Consider the following 27,368-nt stretch of genomic DNA (forward strand, 5'->3'; position numbering starts at 1 on the left):
TTGGAACACCACAAAGGAAGGTCCCAGGAAGGAAGTATTTCTCACAGAAGGGCATCCCAGAGCTATATGGCCATGTTCAGCGGCAAGTGAATGTATCTCTGGCACACAGTGTCGGTACCAAGATACATCTGACAACAGACACTTGGTCTAGCAAACATGGGCAGGGAAGGTATATTACTTTTACTGCCCACTGGGTGAACCTTCTGACGGACGTCAAGCATGTAACTCATGGAACCCGTGTAGATTTGGTTTTACCACCACGGATTGCATGCAGGCCTGGCTCTTCTTCTCCTCCTCCTACTCCATCCTCCTCCCTCTTCTCCTCGGCTGACTCCTCCTTTTCCGCTGCTAGTGTCTCTTCCGCTGAGCCGCCCAAGCTCCCCAGAACCTATTCGACACGCCAGGTGAGATGTTGCCATGCTGCGTTTGTTGTGCCTGGAAGCCAAGAGCCACACTGGCCCAGCACTCCTTTCAGCTTTGCGTTCACAGGCAGATCAGTGGCTAACACCGCTCAATTTGACAGTTGGTAAAGTGGTGTGTGACAACGGTGCCAATCTGCTTAGCGCATTGAAACAGGGCAAAATTACGCATGTGCCATGCATGGCACACATCTTAAACTCGGTCGTGCAGCGATTTGTTGTCAAATACCCTGGGGTCCAGGATATCTTGCGGCAGGCAAGGAAAATCTTGGCCCATTTCAGAAGATCTTACACGGCTAAGGCTCGCCTTGCTGACATTCAGCGCTGACACAATCTGCCGGTCAGACATCTTATTTGTGATTGCCTGACCAATGGAACTCAACCTTCTATATGCTTGATAGGCTGCTCCAGCAGAAATGTGTAGTTAATGTCTACCTGTACGAACTCTGTGGCAGAACAGGTTCTGGGGAGCTGGTTTTTTTTCACCGCGCCAGTGGCTACTCATGCAGACTTCTGCGGTCATTTGATGAGATCACCAAACTGGTCAGTCACAGCCATGGTGCCATCGGTGACATGGTACCTTATGTCTTCTTTATGGAGTGTGCATTGCGTTGTGTCATTGATCAAGCCATAGAGGAGCAGGAGCGGGAAGATGAGGAAGTCGCAATGCTGGATGAATTCCCAGGGGGGGCTACTCTATCTGAGAAAAGGCAACAACAGGAGTCTGAAGAGGAGTCAGAGGAGGATGGTGCCAGGGCGGATGAGGAGGAGCAAGAAGAGCATGCTTTAAACCTTTCTGGGATCCCTGTTGTTGTGCGTGAATGAGGAGAGGAGAACGAGGAGGACGACATTATCCTGGATGATGAGCAGGAGCCAGGCCACCACACCGCTTCCAGTTTAGTGCAAATGAGGGCCTTCATGCTCCAGTGTTTTAACAGGGACCCCCGTATAAAAAGCATAAGGGTCAAGGACCAGTACTGGGTGGCAACGTACTTAGACCCCCGGTACAAACACAAAATGGTGGAAATGTTACCACCATCACAGAGGGCTGTCAGAATGGAGCACTTCCGGGCCTTGCTTTGAGAAATGCTGCATCCTGCTTTTGCGTGAGCTAGCAGAGGAGGAATTCCCACTCCCAGAGGAAAAGTTGCTGGTACCAATCCAACAGCGCCTACAAGAAGAGGGCGGTTTGAAGATGTGTTGGTGACTTCTGATATGAGGTCATTCTTTCAGCTGACCCATCGGCAGGTGTCATCCAGATCCAGCATCAGGGAACGCCTAGACCGACAGGTGTCCGACTACATCGGGTTAACGGCCGATGTGGATGCTCTGAGGAGTGATGAACCCCTGGACTACTGGATAGGCAGGCTTGACCTCTGGCCAGAGCTTGCCCAATTTGCAATAGAACTGTTGGCTTGCCCCATGTCCAGAGTCCTGTCCGAAAGGACGTTCAGCGCAGCAGGGGGGATCATGACCGATAAGCACACTCGCCTACCTCACGACAGTGTTGACTACCTCACATTTCTAAAAATGAATGAGGCATTGATTTCGGAGGAATTCAACACATGTGACCAGTAGACCATGTATATCTCTATAAACGATTTATTTAATCGAGCATACAGACCTTTTTTCTAGCTTTGGCTCACTTCCTTGTACAAAAAAAGCACAGCGTACTATATGCCCGTACCCTCCTGTTTGAAGAGGTTGAGCGGTGTCATATTTTTAGGGCCCAGCAGCGAGTTGCTGGTATCAGTGCTGCTGTCATTGCTCTCTATCTCGGTGCTGGTGTCAGTGCTCTCTATCTCGGTGCTGGAGTCAGTGCTCTCTATCACAGTGCTGGTGTCAGTGCTCTCTATCTCGGTGCTGGTGCCAGTGCTCTCTATCACGGTGCTGGTGTCAGTGCTCTCTATCACGGTGCTGGTGTCAGTGCTCTCCATCACGGTGCTGGTGTCAGTGCTCTATATCACGATGCTGGTGTCAGTGCTCTCCATCACGGTGCTGGTGTCAGTGCTCTATATCACGATGCTGGTGTCAGTGCACTCTATCACGGTGCTGGTGTCAGTGCTCTATATCTCGGTGCTGGTGTCAGTGTTCTATATCACGGTGCTGGTGTCAGTGTTCTCTATCACGGTGCTGGTGTCAGTGCTCTCTATCACAGTGCTGGTGTCAGTGCTCTCTATCTCGGTGTTCGTGTAAGTGCTCTCTATCACAGTGCTGGTGTCATTGCTCTATATCATGGTGCTGGTGTCAGTGCTCTATATCACGGTGCTGGTGTCAGTGCTCTATATCACGGTGCTGGTGTCAGTGCTCTCTATCTCGGTGCTGGTGTCAGGGCTCTCTATCACGGTGCTGGTGTCATTGCTCTATATTACGGTGCTGGTGTCAGTGCTCTATATCACCGTGCTGGTGTCAGTGCACTCTATCACGGTGCTGGTGTCAGTGCACTCTATCGCGGTGCTGGTGTCAGTGCTCTATATCACGGTGCTGGTGTCAGTGCTCTATATCACAGTGCTGGTGTCAGTGCACTCTATTACGGTGCTGGTGTCATTGCTCTATATCACGGTGCTGGTGTCAGTGCACGCTATTACGGTGCTGGTTTCAGTGTTCTATATCACGGTGCTGGTGTCAGTGCTCTCTATCTCAGTGCTGGTGTCAGTGCACTCTATCACGGTGCTGGTGTCAGTGCACTCTATCATGGTGCTGGTGTCAGTGCACTCTATCACGGTGCTGGTGTCAGTGCACTCTATCACGGCGCTGGTGTCAGTGCTCTCTATCTCGATGCTGGTGTCAGTGCTCTCTCTCTATCTCGTGCTGGTGTCAGTGCTCTCTATCACGGTGCTGGTGTCAGTGCTCTCACGGTGCTGGTGTCAGCGATCTCTATCTCGGTGCTAGTGTCAGTGCTCTATATCACGGTGCTGGTGTCAGTGCTCTATATCATGGTACTGGTGTCAGTGCACTCTATAATGGTGCTGGTGTCAGTGCACTATATCACGGTGCTGGTGTCAGCGTTCTCTATCACGGTGCTGGTGTCAGTGCTCTCTATCCCGGTGCTGGTGTCAGTGCTCTCCATCACGGTGCTGGTGTCATTACTCTATATCACGGTGCTGGTGTTAGTGCTCTATATCACGGTGCTGGTGTCAGTGCTCACTCTCTATATCGGTGCTGGTGTCAGTGCTCTCTATCTCAGTGCTGGTGTCAGTGCTCTCTATCACGGTGCTGGTGGTCATCTCCTGCACCCTCTTCATAGTCTACCCTGACCTTTCCTCTCCTCCATTGCCTTCATACGCTCCTGAGTCCTGAATTGTCAAAATTTCCCGTTGTCGATCCCAGATTCACTTCATACTTTTGTTATGTAAGTGGCCATGTGGTGGGACTATGTGGGCACAGCTAGTAAGTATTTTGTGGCTGAAAATATGACCTGTAGGTTTTCAAAGTTCGCCTGCCATTGAAGTCAATGGGGACCGCCGCAAACTTTGCAGTTCGCGAACTTTTGGCCGCGTTCATGGTTCACATTCGCGAAACGTCATGTCGGAAGTTCGTCCATCTCTATTCACCATGAGATAATCCAATTCCAAGTTATTTCCTCACCCAGGTTTCCACTGGTTATTGGTTATCCTTGGTTACAGAGGCACAACTCTGTGCTGAGGTTCTTTCCTGGTCACCACAATGCAGCGAAACATGCTTCCTCAAGGCATCCAAGGTCCTGTGCACCTCTTCACTCCCCTCCCTGCCGAAGGAGTACCGTGATTTTATCAATGTCTTTGATAATGGTCAAGCCGGTAGTTTGCCTCCACGCTGGTCTTATGATTGCGCAATTGACCTTCAACCTGGTGCCATACCCATTCGTGGCCGGGTTTACCCTTTGTCATTCTTGGAGGATAAGGCCATGGAGGAGTATGTTGCTGATGCACTTTCTCGAGGTTTCATCTGCAAATCCTCGTCTCCTGCTGGTGCTGGTTTCTTCTTTGTGAAAATAAAGAGCGGTGAACTGAGACCTTGTATAGATTATAGGTTCTCAATCGTGTCACGATTAAGAATGCCTACCCGATTCCATTGATCACAGAGTTATTTGACCGCCTCAAGGGAGCAACGGTTTTCACAAAGCTTGACTTGAGAGGGGCATACAATCTCGTGTGCATTAAGGAGGGCGACGAGTGGAAAACTGCGTTTAATACCAGAACAGGCCATTATGAATATCTGGTAATGGATTTTGGCCTTTGTAACGCCCTGGCAGTTTTCCAGGAATTTATTAACGATATCCTCAGAGATTTGTTGAAGTTGTGTGTGGTGGTTTATCTCGATGATATCCTCATATTTTCCAAGTCCCTGGAGAGCACTGGTGACACAGATGTCTGTCGTGTGCTTCAGAAACTAAGAGAGAACAATCTCTATTGTAAACTGGAGAAGTGCGAGTTCCATCGTGAACAGGTTACATTCCTGGGCTATGTCATTTCCACTGCTGGTTTTTCGATGGACCCAGAGGAACTTTCGGCAGTCCTACAGTGGCCTCGACCCGTGGGTTTACATCCTCTGCAACGTTTCCTGGGCTTTGCCAACTACTATCGGAAGTTTATTCGTAACTTCTCGTCTCTGGTCAAGCCACTAACTGATATGACCAGAAAGGACGGTAACCCACAGAGTTGGTCTCCGGAGTCCATTAAGGCCTTTGAGACTCTCAAGGCTGCCTTTGTTTCTGCTCCTGTGTTAGCACATCCTGATCCTACGTTGCCTTTTATCCTAGAAGTTGATGCTTCTGAGACTGGAGTTGGCACCCTTCTGTCTCAACGTCCTAACTCTGTGAGCGCTATGCATCCGTGTGGCTACTTTTCCAAGAAATTGTCACCTGCTGAGTGCAATTATGAGATTGGTGACAGAAAGCGGTTGGTGATCATTTTAGCCCTGAAAGAATGTAGACATCTCCTTGAAGGTACCACTGTGCCTGTTCTTATTCTTACTGACCATAAGAATCTTACATTCTTGTCTGAGGCTAAGCGACTCTCTCCCAGAAGAGCACGATGGGCTCATTCTTACCCAGTACTAGGGATGAGCTTCGTGTTCGACTCGAACATCGGCTGTTCGTCCGTTCAGCGAAGTCCGAACATTTTGGTCCATTCGCGCCAAATTCGTGTGGCGCTCACGGCCCACAATGCACTGCGATGGCGCAGTGCATTGCTGGCTCATGATTGGCCAAGCATGCACTGTGACTCCGCATGCTTGGCCAATCGCAGCGCCAGCAGCGAGGAGAGCCATGATTGGCCACAGGCAGGATGCCTGTGGCCAATCATAGCTCAGGCTGTGTAGTGCACGCCCCACACTATATAAGGCCGCCAGCGCGGCGGCCTTGTGTAGTGTGTTGGCGTTTGAAGCAGTGGGTGTTCTTTGTACCTTCAACACAGTATACACCGATCGTTTTCAGCCGATTTTCGATCTTGCTGTTGTGTAGTGGTTGTTGTCTGCGTGCCCTGACCGCAGTATACACCGCTATATTCACCTCACCTATATAGCCAGTGATCTATCTTTTATAATAGAGCTTGCAGTCAGTAGTGTTAGGAGCTTGTGCATGCTGTCTGTGTGCTCTGTACCCAGTACATACCGCTATATCCACCTACATAGCTCTTCTCTATTTGAGACCACTTGCCATCTGCAGGAGTTATTGGAAGTTGTGTGTGCCTCCAGCACAGCACAGTATACATCTGTATATACCCCTTTATCTCTGGTGTTCTATAATAAAGGCATCTGCAGGAGTTAGTGGGTGTTCTGTGTACCTTCAACACAGTACACACCGATCGTTTTCGGATGATTTTCGATCTTGCTGTTGTGTTGTGGTTGTTGTCTGCGTGCCCTGACCGCAGTATACACCGCTATATTCACCTCACCTATATAGCTAGTGATCTATCTTTTATAATAGAGCTTGCAGTCAGTAGTGTTAGGAGCTTGTGCATGCTGTCTGTGTGCTCTGTACCCAGTACATACTGCTATATCCACCTACATAGCTCTTCTCTATTTGAGACCACTTGCCATCTGCAGGAGTTATTGGAAGTTGTGTGTGCCTCCAGCACAGCACAGTATACATCTGTATATACCCCTTTATCTCTGGTGTTCTATAATAAAGGCATCTGCAGGAGTTAGTGGGTGTTGTGTGCCTCTAGCACAATATACACTACCCAACTGCTTTTTTACCCAACTCCCTTCAGGCCATTACCATGTCTGGAAGGCCAGCAAGGAGAGGCAGACAGGCGCGAGCCGATAAAAGAGGGCAAGCAGGCTCTGTGTCTAGAGACAACAGTGCTGGTCGTGGACGCGGTGCATTGTCATCAGCACGTGGCCATGGGACACGCTTGTCCTTCTTTTCGGCAGCTGGACATGTTGAGCCGCAACATGCCAACGACTTGGTAGAGTGGATGACCAAGCCCTCTTCATCCTCCTCATCCTCTCTCACCCAGTCTCAGGGTACTAGCAAAGCAGCTGCCAACGCATCGTCTTCCCTCCTCTCAATGTCATCATCAGTGACTCCTTCCCTAGACCCACCACGTCCTCCTGAGGAGTCTCCTGAACTCTTTGAGCACAGTGTTGGGTACATGCTCCAGGAGGATGCCCAGTGTTTTGTGGGCTCTGATGATGACACTCAGCTAGAGGAAGGCAGTAGCGTGAGTGCAGAGAGAGGGGATGCTCAAGAAGGACAGCAATCTGGCAGTCATGTTCCACAAGCTGCAGCATACTGCCAGGTTTGCTGCAGCGATGAAGAGGGAGGGGATGATGAGGGCACTGACTCCACGTGGGTGCCTGGAAGGAGAGAGGAGGAGGAGGAGGAGGGGGAGGAGGAGGAGGCACATGTCCAACGAGGCAGGATGCCCTCCGGGGGCCAGCTTAGGGGCAGCACACCGACTGAAATACACCGCAGAGCTCCGCCTGTGCAGGGCGCTGCCTCTGCGCGTTATTCTAAAAGTTCTTTGGTGTGGGCCTTTTTTGAGACGAGTGCATCAGATTGCACCGCTGCTATTTGCAACATATGTCTCAAGCGTATCTCGCGTGGCCAAAACATCAGCCGCTTGGGCACCACAGGCTTGACCAGATATATGTTGACCTGCCATGCAGCTCATTGGCAAGCGTACCTCAAAGACCCACACCAAAGAACAAAGCGGACCTCTCCTTGCTCCTCATCAGCTGGCATCTCCAACCCCACTAGACCTTCAATCCTCTCTGAAACCTGCTCAGTCTGAGAGGAATGAAGGTGTAGAATTAGGTGTGTCACAGCCAAGTACTTCCGGGAACTCTGCTAGCGGTACACCCACGTCCGATTATAGCAGGCAAATGTCCCTGCCCCAGCTGCTGGACCGGCGAAAGAAGTTCACTCCCAGCCATCCACATGCCCAGCGGTTGAATGCTAGCTTGGCTAAATTGCTAGCACTTCAACTGCTGCCTTTTCAGTTGGTAGACTCGGCCCCCTTCCGTGAGTTTGTACAATGTGCGGTTCCTCAGTGGCAGGTCCCCAAACGCCACTTTTTCTCACGGAAGGCGATTCCGGCTCTCTACCGGCATGTGGAAGGCAATGTCCTTGCCTCGCTGGACAGGGCGGTCAGCGGTAAGGTGCATATTACCGCTGACTCATGGTCCAGCAGGCATGGACAGGGACGTTACCTGTCTTTCACGGCCCATTGGGTCACTCCTCTGGCAGCTGGGAAGGATGCAGGACAAGGTGCAGTAGTGTTGGAGGTTGTTCCGCCACCACGCCTCCAAAATGCTGCTATTGGTTGTGACACACCTCTCTCCTCCACCCCCTCCTCTTCTTCTTCCTCCATGGCCTCTTCCAGTGCTCTGTCCTCAGAACCAGCGGTGCTTTGTAGGCGTTCCAGGGGCTACGCAAGTACGCAGGCAAAACGATGCCATGCCGTGCTTGCGCTGGTTTGTTTGGGGGGCAGGAGCCACACTGGGGTGGGTGTTTTGTCAGCTCTGCAGGGGCAGGCCGAGAGGTGGTTGACGCCACGCCAGCTTAAGCCAGGAATGGTGGTTTGTGACAATGGCACCAACCTCCTCTCCACCCTCCGACAGGGACAACTGACCCATGTGCCCTGTGTAGCTTACGTCCTTAACCTGGTGGTGCAGCGGTTCTTGGGCAGGTACCCCGGCTTACAGGATGTCCTGAAGCAGGCCAGGAAAGTCTGTGTGCATTTCCGCCGATCATTTAATGCCTGTGCTCGGCTGGCCGAGCTCCAAAAGGAGTTGAACCTGCCCAAGAACCGCCTTATATGTGACATGCCCACCAGGTGGAATTCAACGTTGGCCATGCTGCAGCGGCTGCACACGCAGTAGAGGGCCATCAATGAGTACCTGTGCGACTACGGCACCAGGACAGGGTCAGGGGAGCTCGGTTTTTTCTCACCACGCCAGTGGGGCATGATCAGGGATGCATGCACTGTCCTGTCACCATTTGAGGAGGCCACAAGGATGGTGAGCAGTGACAGTGCATGCATCAGTGACACTGTACCTCTTGTCCACCTCTTGGAGCATATGCTGCGTGGAATAATGGACAGGGCACTTGAAGCAGAACAGAGGCAGGAAGAGGAGGACTTCCTTGCCTCTCAAGGCCCCCTTTATCCAGACAGTGTTCCTGCTGTGCCACCCATCACACAGGAAGAGGATGAGGAGGAGGAAGAGGAGGATGATTGTGTCAGCATGGAGGTGGAGGCTGGCACTCAGCATCAGCAGCAGCAGCAGCAGTCTTGTAGGGATGATTTACAGTCCCAAGAAACACGTGGACTTGTACGTGGCTGGGAGGAGGTAGCTGCGGATCATGTTGTCCTTAGTGACCCAGAGGACTCCAGACCAAATGCCTCAGCTAACCTACGCTGCATGGCCTCCCTGATCCTGCAAAGCCTGCGGAAGGATCCTCGTATTCTTCGGATCAAGGAGAGGGACCATTACTGGCTGGCCACTCTCCTTGATCCACGGTACAAGGGTAAGGTTGCCGACCTTATCTTGCCATCGCAGAGGGAGCAGAGGATGAGACATCTCCGGGAGGCCTTGCAGAAAGGTCTGTGCAACGTGTTCCCAGAGACTGGGAGGTTACAAACTCCTGGTCCTGGACAACGTGTTGCTGAGGCATCGGTCAGAAGGAGCGGTGGAGAAGGTGGCCGTCTGACTGATGCTTTCAGACAATTTTTTAGTCCGCAGCCCCAAGGTATGATCGGTTCCAGCACCCATCGCCAGCGTCTGATTTACATGGTGCAGGAATACCTAGGGGCAAGGTCAGACTTGGACACCTTTCCCACCGAAAATCCTCTGGCTTACTGGGTCTTGAGGATGGATCACTGGCCAGAGCTTGCACAGTATGCAATTGAGCTACTGGCCTGTCCTGCATCCAGCGTTCTTTCGGAACGCACCTTCAGTGCTGCTGGTGGCTTTGTTACCGATCACAGGGTGCGCCTGTCCACCGAATCAGTTGATCGACTGACCTTCAAGATGAATCAGTCTTGGATCACCCACAGCTACCAAGCACCTGAAGCTGATGTAACAGAATAATTTTTTTTGAATATTATGTTGATTGTCTATCCTCTTCCTCCTCCGCTGATATGTTGGAAGAACATTTCTGGTTCTGGTTGATGCCATCAGCCCAATTTTTCTGCCCCTGTTTAACAGGGGCGTTTAAGTACAATTTTTGATGCAATGCTTTGCAGCAGGGCTAATTCCTGCAATAAAACTAGAGTATATGGCAGAGGTTGCAGTGTGGTGGCACCAGCACTAGTGCCTAAGGCCCAATTTTTCTGCCCCTGTTTAACAGGGGCGTTTAAGTACAATTTTTGATGCAATGCTTTGCAGCAGGGCTAATTCCTGCAATAAAACTAGAGTATATGGGAGAGGTTGCAGTGTGGTGGCACCAGCAGCAGTGCCTAAGGCCAATTTTTTCTGCCCCTGTTTAACAGGGGCGTTTAATTACAATTTTTGATGCAATGCTTTGCAGCAGGGCTAATTCCTGGAATAACAGAGTAACGGTGAGGACTTATAGTGTTGTGGCACCAGCACCACAACCACCAAAGGTCAATTTTTCTACCACTGTTCAACAATGGCATGTAATTACAATTCTTGATATAATCGTTCACAGCAGGGCGCTCCAGCGCCCACCAAGAGTCACTTTGAGGGCTTACAATGTTGTGGCAAAACCAACACCTTGTTCCGCCATTTCTGCAGAGCATATAGGGCAGGCCCCTACTTTCAAACATCCAATTTACAAACATCTCCTACTTGCAAACGGAAGGAGACAACAGCAAGTGAGATGAAAAAAGATGGACGACAAAACATATTATACAGGGGTGATAACCCTTCCCTATGTTTTCCAAAAAGCTTAAAAATAGTTTTTTTGACTGGAGCTACACTTTAAAAATGTACCAGTTGAAAATTACAAACAGATTAAACTTAACACAACAAACCTACACAGTCCCTGTCTTGTTTGCACCGCCTGTATACTGCTGTTCTGAGTATATAGGGCCTGGGGGCCACACGCATTTCCTTTTTTTAATATGGGTACAGGGTTCCCCTTAATATGCGTACAAGACCCAAATAGGCTGGTAATGGGCAGGGAGGGCTACCCATGCCATTTTTCTCAATGATTTTCAACCATATTGCAGGAACCAGATATAACATTAAAACCGCAAGCAGTTTTAAATGGTGTTATTTCCGTTTAATGTCATTTTGTGCAGGGACTGTTCTAAACACGGGAAACATGTGGCACTTCACAGGCATACTACAGACACCCCCAGGCACCATATTTAAAGGAATATTTCACTTTTTTTTTTCACTTTAATCGTCATTAAAATCAGTGCTCCCGCCAAAACGGACATTTTTAAAAACATTTTAGGCATTGACCCATGTCCCCTAAGGCAGGAGCCAGGTCCCCAAACCCTTTTTAGGACAGTATCTTGCATATTAGCCGTTAAAATTAGCACTTTTAATTTCGAACGTTCGAGTCCCATAGACTTCAATGGGGTTCTAAAGTTCGTTCGAATTTGGGGTCCGTTCGAAAGTTCTGGTGCGAACCGAACCGGGGGGTGTTTGGCTCATCCCTACCCAGTACTAAGAATGTAATGAATGTTGACCTGCCATGCAATGGCAAGTGTACCTTAAAGACCCACACCAAAGAACAAAGCGGACCTCTCCTTGCTCCTCATCAGCTGGGATCTCCAACCCCACTAGACCTACAGTCCTCTCTGAAACCTGCACTGAGAGGAATGAAGGTGTAGAATTAGGTGTGTCACAGCCAAGTACTTATGGGCACTCTGCTAGCAGTACACCCACGTCCGATTGTAGCAGGCAAATTTCCCTGTCCCAGCTGCTGGACAATAGAAAGAAGTTCACTCCCAGCCATCCACATGCCCAGCGGTTGAATGCTAGCTTGGCTAAATTGCTACCACTTCAACTGCCTCCTTTTCAGTTGGTAGACTCAGCCCCCTTCCGTGAGTTTGTGCAATGTACGGTTCCTCAGTGGCAGGTCCCCCAAACGCCACTTTTTCTCAAGGAAGGCGATTTCGGCTTTCTACCGGCATGTGGAAGGCAATGTCCTTGCCTCGCTGGACAGGGCGGTCAGCGGTAAGGTGCATATTACCGCTGACTCATGGTCTAGCAAGCATGGACAGGGACGTTACCTATCTTTCACGGCCCATTGGGTCACTCTTTTGGCATCTGGGAAGGATGCAGGACAAGGTGCAGTAGTGTTGGAGGTTGTTCCGCCACCACGCCTCTAAAATGCTACTACTGGTTGTGACACACCTCTCTCCTCCACCCCCTCCTCTTCTTCTTCCTCCATGGCCTCTTCCAGTGCTCTGTCCTCAGAACCAGCAGTGCTCTGTAGCCGTTCAAGGGGCTACGCAAGTACGCAGGCAAAAAGATGCCATGCCGTGCTTGCGCTGGTTTATTTGGGGGACAGGAGCCACACTGGGGCAGATATTTTGTCAGCTCTGCAGGGGCAGGCCGAGAGGTGGTTGACGCCATGCCAGCTTAAGCCAGGAATGGTGGTTTGCGACAATGACACCAACCTCTCCGCCCTCCAACTGGGAAAACTGATCCATGTGCCCTGTGTGGCTCACATCCTTAACCTGGTAGTGCAGCAGTTCTTGGGCAGGTACCCCGGCTTACAGGATGTCCTGGAGTAGGCCGGGAAAGTCTGTGTGCATTTCCGCCAATCACTTAATGTCAGTGCTCGGCTGGCTGAGCTCCAAAAGAAGTTGAACCTGCCCAAGAACCGCCTTATATGTGACATGCCCACCAGGTGGAACTCAACGTCAGCACAGGGCCATCAATGAGAACCTGTGCGACTACGGCACCAGGACAGGGTCAGATTTTTTCTCACAACGCCAGTGGGGCATGATCAGGGATGCATGCACTGTCCTGTCACTGTTTGAGGAGGCCACAAGGATGGTGAGCAGTGACAGTGCATGCATCAGTGACACTGTACCTCTTGTCCACCTGTTGGAGCATACGCTGCATGGAATAATGGACAGGGCACTTGAGGCAGAACAGAGGCTGGAGGAAGAGGAGGACTTCCTTGCCTCTCAAGGCCCCCTTTATCTGGACAGTGTTCCTGCTGTCCCACCCATCACACAGGAAGAGGAGGAGGAGGAGGAGGATGATTGTGTCAGCACGGAGGTGGAGCCTGGCATTCAGCATCAGCAGCAGCAGTCTTGTAGGGAGGATTTACAGTCCCAAGAAACCCATGGACTTGTACGTGGTTGGGAGGAGGTGTCTGCGGATCATGCTGTCCTTAGTGACCCAGAGGACTCTGGACCGAATGCCTCAGCTAACCTAGACTGCATGGCCTCCCTGATCCTGCAAAGCCTGTAGAAGGATCCTTGTATTCTTCGGATCAAGGATAGGGACCATTATTGGCTGGCCACTCTTCTTGATCCACGGTACAGGGGTAAGGTTGCTGACCTTATCTTGCCATCGCAGAGGATGAGACATCTCCGGGAGGCCTTGCAGAAAGGTCTGTGCACTGCATTCCCAGAGACTGGGAGGTTACAAACTCACGGTCCTGTACAACGTGTTGCTGAGGCTTCGGTCAGAAGGAGCGGTGGAGAAGGTGGCCCTCTGACCGATGCGTTCAGACAATTTTTTAGTCCGCAGCCCCAAGGTATGATTGGTTCCAGCTACCATCGCCAGCATCTGATTTACATTGTACAGGAATATCTAGGGGCAAGGTCAGACTTGGACACCTTTCCCACCGAAAATCCTCTGGTTTACTGGGTCTTGGGGATGGATCACTGGTCAGAGCTTGCACAGTTTGCAACTGAGCTACTGGCCTGTCCTGCATCCAGCGTTCTTTCGGAACGCACCTTCAGTGCTGCTGGTGGCTTTGTAACCAATCACAGGGTGCGTCTGTCCACCGACTCGGTTGATCGACTGATGAATCAGTCTTGGATCACCACCAGCTACCAAGCACCTAAAGCTGATGTAACCAAATAATTTTTTTTGAAATATCACATCCCTTCAAGATTGCCTATGCTGATGCTGAGTGACTGTCCTGTTATGTTGACTGTCTATTCTCTTCCTCCTCCGCTGATATCTTGGAAGAACATTTTTGGTTCTTGGTGATGCCACCAGCCCAATTTTTCAGCCCCTGTTTAACAGGGGCGTGTAATTACAATTTTTGATGCAATGCTTTGCAGCAGGGCTCATTCCTGCACTACAACTATAGTATATGGGAGAGGTTGCTGTGTCGTGGCACCAGCACCAATGCCACCAGCCCAATTTTTCAGCCCCTGTTTAACAGGGGCGTGTAATTACAATTTTTGATGCAATGCTTAGCAGCAGGGCTCATTCCTGCACTACAAATAGAGTATATGGCAGAGGTTGCAGTGTCTTGACATCAGCACCAATGCCTAAGGCCCAATTTTTCAGCCCCTGTTTAACGGGGGCATGTAATTACAATTTTTGATGCAATGCTTTGCAGCAGGGCTCATTCCTGCACTCTAACTAGAGTATATGGTAGAGGTTGCAGTGTATAGGCCCAATTTTTCAACCCCTTTTTAACAGGGGCATGTAATACAATTTTTGATGCAATGCTTTGCAGCAGGGCTCATTCCTGCACTACAACTAGAGTATCTGGGAGAGGTTGCAGTGTTGTGGCACCAACAAGCAGTGCCTAAGGCCCAATTTTTCAGCCCCTGTTTAACAGGTGCATGTAATTACAATTCTTGATATCATATTTCACAGCAGGGCACTTTCTTGTGCCCACCGAGAGTAACCAGCACCACCACCACAACCACCAAAGGCCCAATTTTTCTACCACTGTTTAACAATGGCATATAATTACAATTCTTGATATAATCTTTCACAGCAGGGCACTCCAGCGCCCACCAAGAGTCACTTTGAGGGCTTATAGTGTTGTGGCAACACCAACACCTTAGGCCCCCATTTCTGCAGAGCATATAGGGCAGGCCCCTACTTTCAAACATCCAACTTACAAACGTCTCCTACTTGCAAATGGAAGGAGACAACAGGAAGTGAGATGAAAAAAGATGCACAGCAAAAAAAAAAATATACAGGGGTGATAACCCTTCCCTATGTTTTCCTAAAAGCTTAAAAATAGATTTTTTGACTGGAGCTACATTTTAAAAATGTACCAGTTCAAAATTAACAGATTATACTTAACACAACAAACCTACACAGTCCCTGTCTTGTTTGCACTGCCTGTATACTCCTGTTCTGAGTATATAGGGCCTGGGGGCCCCACGCCTTTCCTTTTTTTAATATGATTACGGGGTTCCCCTTAATATCCATACAAGACCCAAAGTGGCTGGTAATGGGCAGGGATGGCTACCTATGCCATTTTTCTAAATGATTTTCATCCATATTGCCGTAACCAGATATTGCATTACATTAAAACTGCAAGCAGTTTTAAATGACTTTTTTTCCGTTAAATGTCATTTTGTGCAGGGACTGTTCTAAACATGGGAAACACGTGCCACTTCACAGGCATACTATAGAAACTCCCCAGGCACGATATTTAAAGGAATATTTAACTTTTTTTCACTTTAATCGTCATTAAAATCAGTGGTCCCGAAAAAGTGGACGTTTTTAAAAACATTTTAGGCATTGACCTATGTCCCTTGGGGTAGGAGCCAGGTCCCCAAACCCTTTTTTAAGGACTATATCTTGCATATTAGCCATTAAAATTAGCACTTTTTATTTTGAACGTTCGAGTCCTATAGACTTCAATGGGGTTCTAAAGTTTTTGGTCCGTTCGAAAGTTCTGGTGCAAACTTAACCAGGGGGTGTTCGGCTCATCCCTAGTCATAGGGCCACGAACATAAATATACAGTATTTACTGTATATGTACTATATCTGTAAGGAAATGATGGACCCTACTTTCACTATTTCAATAGAAAAAGTCTGTGGTTACAGAGCCAGGTACAGAAGACAGGTGTTTTTAAAGGATCTGAATTTCTTTCGATCTCCACAAAATCTTTCCGGTGTTTGCACTCGTGGTTCTGCTGGGGGTACCACCACAGTAGGAGTAGCCACAGTGTGTTTTTTGGGCAGGAACGGCAGTGGGAGAGCTGGCTGAGGATGGACTTTGGTCTGTGGAAGTAAGTGTCACTGACAGGTGTTGCAGATGGTCCTCTAATTGGAAGTATCCTTCCTGAAGGCCTGGGTGAGGGCCATGACTTGTTGGCATAAGGCTTCCAGTGGGGAGGCACCTCTGTCAGCCTCTGACATGTTATGTCAGGAACTTAGTAGGAGGCAGAGATTCTGGGAGGGCTCCCCTTGTGGCTGAATGAGGCACACCCCTGAAGGTGACACAGGGGGTGTGGTTCCCACAGAAGTACGGGTTGCCTGATTGTGGGAGCTGGTTGCTAGGAACTTGTTGGAACAGGTAAGGTATACTGCAAGGCAGACATGCATAGAAAGTGCAGGAGAAGTGGAGCAGACCAGATAGCTGAGACGGGAGCCAGGCCAGGGGTCATTCATAGTAAGGCAGTCCAAGATGAGAGTAAACAGGATTCAGCTGGGTCTTTGCACAGGAGACAGGTAAAGGCAGAGTCCGTAAGCCAGGACAGAATGAGATGCAATGAGCAAGCAGGCACAAGGTCAGGATACAAGCCAAAGGGTCAAGCCGGGAGATCAAGAAAAGCAGGTCAAGGCAAGCTGGGTCAGTACACAGGAAATCTGATCAGTGGGATATACAAGGCACAGGAACAGAAACCAGCAATGCATCATTGTCAGCAGCAGATTTAAAAGGGCAGTGGCGCTACTATCGCGCTGTGCGTGTGCTACCGTGCATGCGTGTTCGCCTGTTCACAGCGCATCCTTGTGCGTTTATGCGTGCCTCTGCCTATGCCAGTTCACGATCCCTGCACTATTGTGCCTGGGAATGCGCATATTTCCATGATGCTGTGTGCTGAGTTATTCTGAGAGAACAGCAAATGTACACTGTTATACCAAGCTGTACGTTGACTACTTTACATTGTAGCAAAGTGTAATTTCTTCAGTGTTGTCACATGAAAAAATATAATACAATGTTTACAAAAATGTGAGGGGCATACTTACTTTTGTGAGATACTGTATATATATTTTTCCAAATACTGCAGGCTGTACTCACCCAAATGATGCAGATAGTCAGGCTAGCTAGTATATATAAAAAAAACAAAGTCCAATCTGCAGCACTTTATCATTTGTTTTCAATCTTCATAAGACCCTACAAAGATCCTACAAGAAAATGCATTTGCATCTCAACTACAGTATAACCCAGAACTTGCATTAATATTATCTTATGAGATGATGATGATGATGATGATGATGAGATTTTCACTCCCAACTTTAGATATCACCTATCTGGACATTTAACATTTACCTTAAACAGGTTTTGAATATCTCTGTTAATTTGGCAAGGCAATAGTGATTTTATACTTTAAATCATTATCTGATTAAATCAATACATTATAAATTTAGCATTATCAGAAACACTCTATAATCGTAATACATCTCTTACCTAATTCCACATCCCGGATTCCCATGTAACTTTCCAGCAAATCATCTACTTTACGTGAAGCTTCTTCTTCCCTTTCACTTGGCTGTAGAAGGAAAAAAAAAAGAACTGATGAATTGTTTGTAGAGTGACATAAAACCTGCTGTAAATAACTAATGACTATTATCAGCATTTTCAATAACTTTGATGTATTTATATCCCCATTGTAATTAAATCCAACCCCTATTTTAAGAGTTAGTCATCCTTCCAGACACCCCAAACAGAGCATATTCCACATTTGGCACCCCAGAAAGCATGTGGAAATCCTGAAAGCCACATAGAATCTACAGTACAGAATTGCTATGATTCAAATTACAGAAGGACTAACAAGGCTTCCTCATTGTATCTTGGACATTGCAGAAACCTGAAAACCTGGAAGTTTGGTGAGTCTTTTCTATAGATATACAGATTTTTTATTTGTTTTGTGTGATTTCAGATAAAAGTGTCAATGAACAGAGAATATTGAGTGCTAGAAGAAGAATTAGTTTTTTATTTGTAGTCTGATTTGTGTGAGCTGATTTGTATGAGCAATTGAGTTTTGTTTGTTGCTAGTGCAAGTTAACAAATTTATACACAAGTTCTATTTCACAATTTTACAATCCACACCTAATGTAACTATACTTACTATAATGTAAGGAAAACAATGGACTGTGGTGGACAAAAAGGAACCAACAGATTATATTTTAGTTTGCTGCAATTTAATATGAATCTCACTATATAAGTAAACAAATTTTAAAAAGTATACGTGTAATATGGATTATGCTATCCATATTACACTTTTACTATAATGTAAGTATAGTTACATTAGGTGTGGATTGTATAGTCATGAAATAGAACCTGTGTATAAGTTTGTTAAAAAATATGTCTGCCAGTTCTCATTCACGTGCAGATGAACCTCTTAAAAGCCAGTTTAATGTATTATTGTCTAAGTACCAGCAGCATAATAGCAAATTATTGGGTAAAAAGCTTACAAAGAAAATGAAGAAAAAGAGACTAACAAATAAAATGCAGTATTGCTCAGGATCAAAGACATATCTAAGCAAAAGAGGGAGCAGTAAGGAGCAGGGATCAGACATCTCAGAAAGGACATAGATAAGTGAAAATATTCAGTGGGCGTGGAGGAGATGGCCACATAGAAGCAGAGCTCCGGGGACTCGGTACAGATCCTCAGTACACCCACGATCTGTAAGACAGCATTATGGGCAAACCAAACAAGCCCAGATCACAGGCACACCAGCAATGCTCCTCTGAAGCCTCCTCAAGTAGAAATGTCCCAACATTTTCAGAGCAAAGCCTCAGGGACGGAGGAACATGTTGGGATCCAAGATGGCGTTGGCTCAGGAGCAAAAGGAGGAAGAGGACTTTGATTAGGAGTCACTGGCCCCATCAGGGATTCCTCACCCTCTCACTTATGCAAATATGTCTGAATTTGCTTCAGACATAAAGGGCTATTTCTCTACAGCCTTAACATACCTCAAAGCAGACATTCTAATGCTTACAGAGCAACTGTCAACAAGTGATAGAGCAGGGAAACACATGGAGAAAGCTATTAGAAGATTGACATGTTACAATAACTCACTCCCAGCATCTAATAGCTGTTAACAGACAAATAGAGGACTTAGACAATAGGGGAAGTAGGAACTACATAAGACTAAGAGGTATCCCAGAAACTGTGATTGCAGAGCAAATCAAACCAGAATTTGACAGAGCTCATAGAGCACCTGATAATGCTCTACCGAGAGATATTATCTGCTGCCTCACAAATTTCTCCTTAAAAGAAGAAATACTACTAAAGTCTAGACAAAATGAACGAGTTTTGTTCAATGAAGAACACTTCCACACAATACAATGCAGGACCATTACAACAATCCACATAACTTCTAAACCTTAATATAAAATATAAAGAATACCTCATATGGACATAATGCATCATAATACTAGAGGGTGTTATTGAACCACAAATTACTTTTTCTGAAAACCATATAGTCTGCCACATCTCATCAAAGCGAGCTGACATTCATACCCCGAAACAACATCAATACCATATTTTACTGCTGGGATGTAAAATATCTTGTGTCACAATGTCTAGTAACATAAAGACAAAAAGCAATTGATTACCCAAATAACCTAGGAGCAGAACTGTTTGCATAATGACTATGTTTGTGTTTTTTACCCATTTGATCATCTGTTTCAAGCAGTTCCTTAAGGCTCGGTTCACACAGGGGGCGACTGCGATCCGACTTCAGGTCGCTCTAGGTCGCCTCAAGTCGCCTCCAAGTTGCGCTGTAGAAACATGAATGTGAGTCAATGGAGCTGTCTTAATATACGCTACTGCAGTAGCTCCGACTTTAAAAAAAGGTTCCTGTACTACTTTTAAAGTCGGAGCTACTGCAGTAGCGTATATTAAGACAGCTCCATTGACTCACATTCATTTTTCTACAGCGCGACTTGGAGGCGACTTGAGGCGACCTAGAGCGACCTGAAGTCGGATCGCAGTCGCCCCCTGTGTGAACCGAGCCTAACTCAAGCATAAGATTCCAGTCAAGATAACCAGCACCTTTTTCAGTTACGCCAATCTTGTACATGAAAGAAGCTCTTAAAGTATCCTGTTTGTAAATATTCTAAGTTTTGGCAGCCTGTGGACAATTTATTTGAGTCTACTTAATTTTCTAGGTTAATCCACTGAACGAACGAAAGCAAGAAGATTACTAAAATGACTTTTAACAGACTGTTTTTATGGGGTTTTTTTGGGACGGTATGGCTACCATTGTACTGAATTCACAATTTATATTTATCTATTTGTGTCGAAGAAGTGGGCATATCAAAATACCCCATGGACATCTCTGGCTGGAGCTATCCTCGTAACTCATCTTCACAACTACTCCAAAATAACACTATTCAAAACCAGTTATAATGAACACACCACGCTTATACCACTACAAAACACCTCATGTTTGACACAAACAGCTTCTAGAAAGTCGCCATACCACTAAATGTTGCTATTGCAGCACAAATATGTGTTTTTTTTTGTTTTGTTTTTTGTTTTTTTTGGAAAACAAATAGATTATCACAACTCACCAGTCAAAAAAAACCCCAAAAGCTGACATTAATACTCAATTAACATCAGAGCCTCTAATAATGAGATGTTTACCCTAAAGATAAAGAACTTAAACTTCTGCCTACTCCTATAACTCGTCGAATGCTTCAGGGGAACAATACACAATTTTTTTAAATATAATCTTTATTTATAGAAATTTTGTGACGTAACAGTCAAATACTGCGTATCCATATAGTATACAAAACAGTAGGCCCGATTGGCCATCCAACAAAGAGGATATAAGAGACAAAGGCGTCTATTACGTAGTCAGGAAAACATATGAATAGACTCATATTTTGAGTTGTGCCATTGTCAAGTAACATAAAGACAAAAGATAGACGATTACCCAAATAATCTGTGAGAAAAGGAGGAGGGGGGGGGCAAACAGAAAACAGTTTGCACAATGACTATATTTATGTATATTACCCACTTCTTTACATGTTCTAAGCAGCTTCTTATCTCAAGCAAAAATAACATCAGTCAAGATACCACTGTTTCAGCATCTTCTTCAATTTTGATATTCTTCTGTATGAAACACCCATTCAAGGTACCCTGTTGGTAAATATCCTGAGTTTTGACAGGATGTGGTCAATTGTTTGAGTCTACGGACTTTTCTTAGGTTAATTTACTGAATGAACCAAAACAAGACGATTATCTAAATGTCTTTCAACAGATTATTTCTTGTAAGATATGAACATTGCCACACTGAATTTCCAAAACACCACCATTGACGTATCCAGCTGGAGATTTCCTTATAGTGTCTTTACAACTGCCCCTAAATATGGTTTGCCACATGAACCCGGTTACCATGGACAACATTAAAGTGGAGGGCCACCCTAAAAAATAAAAATAAAAAATTACATTGATATTCTTGAAAAAAAAGATAAAAAAGAAAATTTGAAAAAAAAAAAATTTTTTTACTCACCAGAAACCCCTGTTGCTAGGCAGTCTTCCTAATCTGCCTTGCCTATTCCGCACCGTTGTTTCTTCAATTCCTCCTTCTCGACGAGCGGCCCCGTTGTCTTCTGGGACATGTGTGTGTCCCAGGAAACAACGGGGCCATTCACAAAGCTTATCATTTAAGACACATTTAAATAATTTCTAACGTACTATACGTCACTGTAGGTCCCTGAGGAACATCAAGTGAAGTAAATAAAACTAAAATTCTCCTTGTCTCTCTTTTATACTATTCCCACTTTACCGCTCTCTGCTTAATTTTACCCTCTCTATTCCCTACCCCTCCCCCTATATTCTGACTAATCTACTTCATGCAACAAAAATGGCATACTCGGGGCTGGGAAAATCCCCCAACATTATCTCTCATAATAGTGAAATACCCCCGAGAGAAGAAGTAAGGTTCTATACGAACTAAAGAAATGCAAACCCCTGATAGTCTTTCTACAAGAGACACACTTTAAAACCACTTCCCGCCCACAGTACATCATATGACTTTCAATGGAGATATCTGAATGATGCCTGCAGCTGCAGGCATCATTCATATATCATTATTTTTTTGCCTGCGATTCTGTGCACTGTAAGAATGATCATAGTGGCAGTCCTGCCCTCTGGTACTACTCTGGGCTCTCCCGGGTCATCAGGGACCAGGAGAAAGAATCCGCTGCACGGATAAAGGTCATAGAGATGACTGGTGACCTTCTGGGGGTCGGAAATCTTTTGGAGGCCCGAAAGCAACGTTATGATGTCTGGGCCGCGGATGTCAACAAAGTGGCAATCTCGGTTGGAAAGCATCAGATCTGCCTTTTTTTTGATCTGATGCTTTTCAGGCTAGAGGAGAGATGTGGGGTCTTATAGACCCCACATCTCTCCATAAAGAGGTCCTGTCACACACCATTCATATTACAAGGGATGTTTCCATTCCTTGTAATAGGAATAAAAGCGATCAAAATGTTTTTTTTTTAAAAGAAAGTGTAAAAATATAACAATTACAATAAAATAAATAAAAATTTAAAGTACCCTCGTCCCTGTGTGCTCATGCACAGAAGCAAACGCACACGAAAATCCCGCCTACATATGTAAATGTTGTTCAAACCACACATGTGCATTAAAGTGAGAGCAACAATTCTAGCACTATACCTCCTCTGTAACTCTAAAAATGTAACCTGTAAAGATGTTTAAAGCGTCGCCTATGGAAATTTTTAAGTACTGAATTTGGCACCATTCCACGAGTGTGCGCAATTTTAAAGAGTGACATGTTGGGTATCCATATGCTCGGAATAACATCATCTTTCACATTATACAAAAAAATTGGACTAACTTTTGTTATATTATTTTTTAATTCATGAAACTGTTTTTTTTTTCCCAAAAAAAGCATTAAAAAAATTGTTGTGCAAATACTGTGTGACATAAAAAGTTTCAACGACTGCCATTTTATTCCCTAGGGTGTCTGCTAAAAAAATATATAATGTTTGGGGGTTCTGAGTAATTTTCTAGCACAAATATGATGATTTTTACATGTAGGAGAGCAGTGCCAGAATAGGCCAGTATGGAAGTGGATGCAGGAAAAGGCAGAGCCTTACGGGACTGAGTCTGCTGAATGGTCCCTGGAACCACATATTTGGCTTTCATTCACTAGCTAAATGGATTGTTATTCTTCCCTGTTATCCTTGATGTGATGTTGCTGAGTAACTGTTGTCTGTTGCAAGAAGTTTATGGAAAGGATGATCACGATTCCACTGAGACTAACAACTATGTCTTCTGTGTCACAAATGGAGAAGACTTTGCAGCAACAGAAGAAGATAATTTTTGATTGGACTGATTTTTTTTTTTTTAATTTTGGAATTTATGTTATATGTAGTGATGGACGAACTTCCGATAGTTCGCGAACCGGAACGTTCGCGGTGGGCCCCATTGACTTCAATATGAGGCGAACTTTGCAAACCTACAGGTCAAATTTGCAGCCACAAAATAATTAATAGCTGTGCAAACATAGTCCCACCACATGGCCAATGACATAACACATGTATGAGGTGAATCTGGGATCGACAACTACAAGCATTCTTTTTTTATATGGGAAATTGTTGTGACAATTCAGGACTGTGGAGCGCATGAAGGCAATGGAGGAGAGGGAAGGTCAGGGACCAGGGTAGGCAAAGAAGAGGGTGCAGGAGATGATCACCAGCAGCGTGACATACAGCAATGACACCTGCACCGTGATAGAGTCATCTGACACCAGCACCATGTTAGAGAACACTGACATCAGCAGCGTGACATACAGCAATGACACCTGCACCGTGATAGAGTCATCTGACAACAGCACCGTGATAGAGAGCACTGACATCAGCAGTGTGACATAAAGCACTAACACCAGCACCGTGATATACAGCACTGACAGCAGCACCGTGATAGAGAGCACTGACATCAGCAGCGTGACATATAGCAATGACACCTGCACCGTGATAGAGTCATCTGACAACAGCACCGTGATAGAGAGCACTGACATCAGCAGCGTGACATAAAGCACTAACACCAGCACCGTGATATACAGCACTGACAGCAGCACCGCGATAGAGAGCACTGACATCAGCAGCGTGATATACATCACTGACACCTGCACCGTAAGCAGCCCCAGGAGGAAGTCAGCATAGCACAGGGATGGTGGGAGCCCCTCATAATGAGCATAGCACAGGGATGGTGGGAGCCCCTCATAATAAGCAGCCCCAGGAGGAAGTCAGCACAGCACAGGATGGTGGGAGCCCCTCATAATAAGCAGCCCCAGGAGGAAGTCAGCACAGCACAGGGATGGTGGGAGGCTGGGAGCCCCTCATAATAAACAGCCCCAGGAGGAAGTCAGCAAAGCACAGGGATGGTGGGAGCCCCTCATAATGAGCATAGCACAGGGATGGTGGGAGCCCCTCATAATATGCACAGCAGAGGCACAGCCCCAGGAGGATGTCAGCCCAGCACAGGGATGGTGGCAGCCCCTCATAATAAGCAGCCCCAGTAGAAATATGACACCGCTCAACCTCTTCAAAGAGGAGGGTACGGGCATATAGTACGGTGTGCTTTTTTTGGACAAGGAAGTGAGCCAAATCTAGAAAGAAGGTCTGTGTGCTCGATAAAAAATTTTTTTTATAGACATATACATGGTCTACTGGTCACATGTGTTGAATTCCTCCGAGATCCATGCCTCATTCATTTTTAGAAATGTGAGGTAGTTAACACTGTCGTGAGCTAGGCGAGTACGCTTATCGGTCACGATCCCCCCTGCTGCGCTGAACGTCCTTTCGGACAGGACACTGGATGAGGGGCAAGCCAACAGTTCCATTGCAAATTGGACAAGCTCTGGCCAGAGGTCAAGCCTGCCCACCCAGTAGTCCAGGGGTTCATCACTCCTCAGAGCGTCCACATCGGCCGTTAACCCGATGTAGTCGGACACCTGACGGTCTAGGCGTTCCCTGATGCTGGATGCGGATGACACCTGTCGATGGGTCAGCTGAAGGAATGACCTCATATCCGAAGTCACCAACACATCTTCAAACCGGCCTCTTCTTGCAGGCGCTGTTGGATTGGTACCCACAACTCCTTCTCTGGGAGTGGGAATTGCTCCTCTGCCAGCGCACACAAAAGCAGAATGCAGCATTTCTCGAAGCAAGGCCTGGAAGTGCTCCATTCTGCCAGCCCTCTGTGACGGCGGTAACATTTCCACCATTTTGTGTTTATACCGGGGGTCTAAGTACGTTGCCACCCAGTACTGGTCCTTGACCCTTATGCTTTTATAAGGGGGTCCCTATTAAAACACTGGAGCATGAAGGCCCCTATTTGCACTAAACTGGAAGCGGTGTGGTGGCCTGGCTCCTGCTCATTATCCAGGATAATGTCGTCCTCTTCATTCTCCTCTCCCCATCCACGCACAACAGGGGTCCCAGAAAGGTTTAAAGCATGCTCTTCTTGCTCCTCCTCATCCACCCCGGCACCATCCTCCTCTGACTCCCCTTCAGACTCCTGTTGTTGACTTGTCTCAGATAGAATAGCCCCCCCCTGGGAATTCATCCAGCTCCTGCTCCTCCACAGCTTGATCAATGACACGACGCAATGCACGCTCCATAAAGAAGGCATAAGGTACCATGTCACTGATGCGACTGACCAGTTTGGTGATCTCCTCAAATGGCCGCAGAAGTCTGCATGCATCGCGCATGAGCAGCCACTGGCGCGGTGAAAAAAACCCCAGCTCCCCAGAACCTGTTCTGCCGCAGAGTTCATACAGGTAGACGTTAACTGCACGTTTCTGCTGGAGCAGCCTATCAAGCATATAAAAGGTTGAGTTCCATCGCGTCGGGCAATCGCAAATAAGACGTCTGACCGGCAGATTGTGTCGCCGCTGAATGTCAGCAAGGCGAGCCATGGCCGTGTAAGATCTTCTGAAATGGGCCGAGATTTTTCTTGCCTGGCGCAAGATGTCCTGGACCCCAGGGTATTTGACAACGAACCGCTGCACGACCAAGTTTAAGACGTGTGCCATGCATGGCACGTGCGTGATTTTGCCCTGTTTCAATGCGCTAAGCAGATTGGCACGGTTGTCACACACCACTTTACCAACTGTCAAATTGAGCGGTGTTAGCCACTGATCTGCCTGTGAACGCAAAGCTGAAAGGAGTGCCGGGCCAGTGTGGCTCTTGGCTTCCAGGCACAACAGACGCAGCACGGCATGGCAACGTCTCACCTGGAATGTCGAATAGGTTCTGGGGAGCTTGGGCGGCGCAGCGGAAGAGACGCTAGCAGCGGAAAAGGAGGAGTCAGCCGAGGAGGAGAGGGAGGAGGATGGAGTAGGAGGAGGAGGAGAAGGGCCAGGCCTGCATGCAATCCGTGGCGGTAAAACCAAATATACACGGGTGCCACGGGTTACATGCTTGGTGGCCGTCAGAAGGTTCACCCAGTGGGCAGTAAAAGTGATATACCTTCCTTGCCCGTGTTTGCTAGACCACATGTCTGTGGTCAGATGTATCTTGGCACCGACACTGTGTGCCAGAGATACATTCTCTTGCCGCTGAACATGGCCATATAGCTCTGGGATGCCCTTCTCTGAGAAATACTTCCTTCCTGGGACCTTCCATTGTGGTGTTCCAATGGCCACAAATTTGCGAAAGGCCTCCGAGTCCACCAGTTTATATGACAGTAGTTGGCGGGCTATCAGTTCTGACAAGCCAGCTGTCAACCGTTGGGCAAGAGGGTTATCCTGCGTCATCATTTTTTTACGCTCGAACATTAGGCCCACGGAAGCCTGCCTTTTTGCAGAAAAACGTGAGCTTGGCGTGATGGAAGGTGGAGTGGAGGATAATTGTGAGGAGAGAGGAGAAGGAGAAGTAGAAGACGAGGCTGGACGGTGAGAGCCTGGAGTGTGGCTTTGTGTGTTCCGTTGCTCCCACTCGGCTCGGTGATGGCTGCTCATGTGCCTTCTTAAGGCGGTCGTCCCTAGGTGAGTGTTGGGCTTACCGCGACTAATGCGTTGACTGCAAAGATTGCAGATGGCAACGCTATTGTCAGCAGCAGACACGTTAAAAAAGCCCACACTGCGGAGCCATGTGCCGGTGTCCTGGGAGCGCCAGATGTGACCGTACATGGTCGATGACTCACTCCTGATACATTTGCAGTCCGCTTTGTCCCTCCTGTGCAATGTAAGTTATTCCTGCTTCTCCTCCCTATCTGCTGGTCCATATCTCCCTCTGAACTCCCCTCCTCTTCCTCTCTTGTGGGCACCCACGTGACATCACTAGACACGTCATCATCAACGTCACCTTCCCCACCGCTATAAGTAGAGATCTTGGAGTAGGCAGCAACACCGGGGACCAACCTCCTCCTTGGGCTGATCTGGGTACTG

The 27,368-nt window shown here is 47.2% G+C and overlaps 1 protein-coding gene across 1 annotated transcript in view; it reads right to left on the minus strand.

Moving 5' to 3' along the window:
• Nucleotides 1–27,368, minus strand: part of GIPC3 (GIPC PDZ domain containing family member 3) — a 1,281,857-nt gene that overhangs the window by 308,926 nt on the left and 945,563 nt on the right. Inside the window, exon 5 of the mRNA XM_077475734.1 lies at nucleotides 17,401–17,482. Coding sequence (XP_077331860.1) covers nucleotides 17,401–17,482 — 82 coding nt within the window. The remainder of the gene's footprint in view (nucleotides 1–17,400; nucleotides 17,483–27,368) is intronic.

This window comes from Lithobates pipiens, unplaced genomic scaffold, assembly GCF_037356315.1.
Source record: "Lithobates pipiens isolate NorthernLeopardFrog02 unplaced genomic scaffold, aLitPip1_a1.2 Scaffold_13, whole genome shotgun sequence".
Lineage (NCBI taxonomy): Eukaryota > Metazoa > Chordata > Amphibia > Anura > Ranidae > Lithobates > Lithobates pipiens.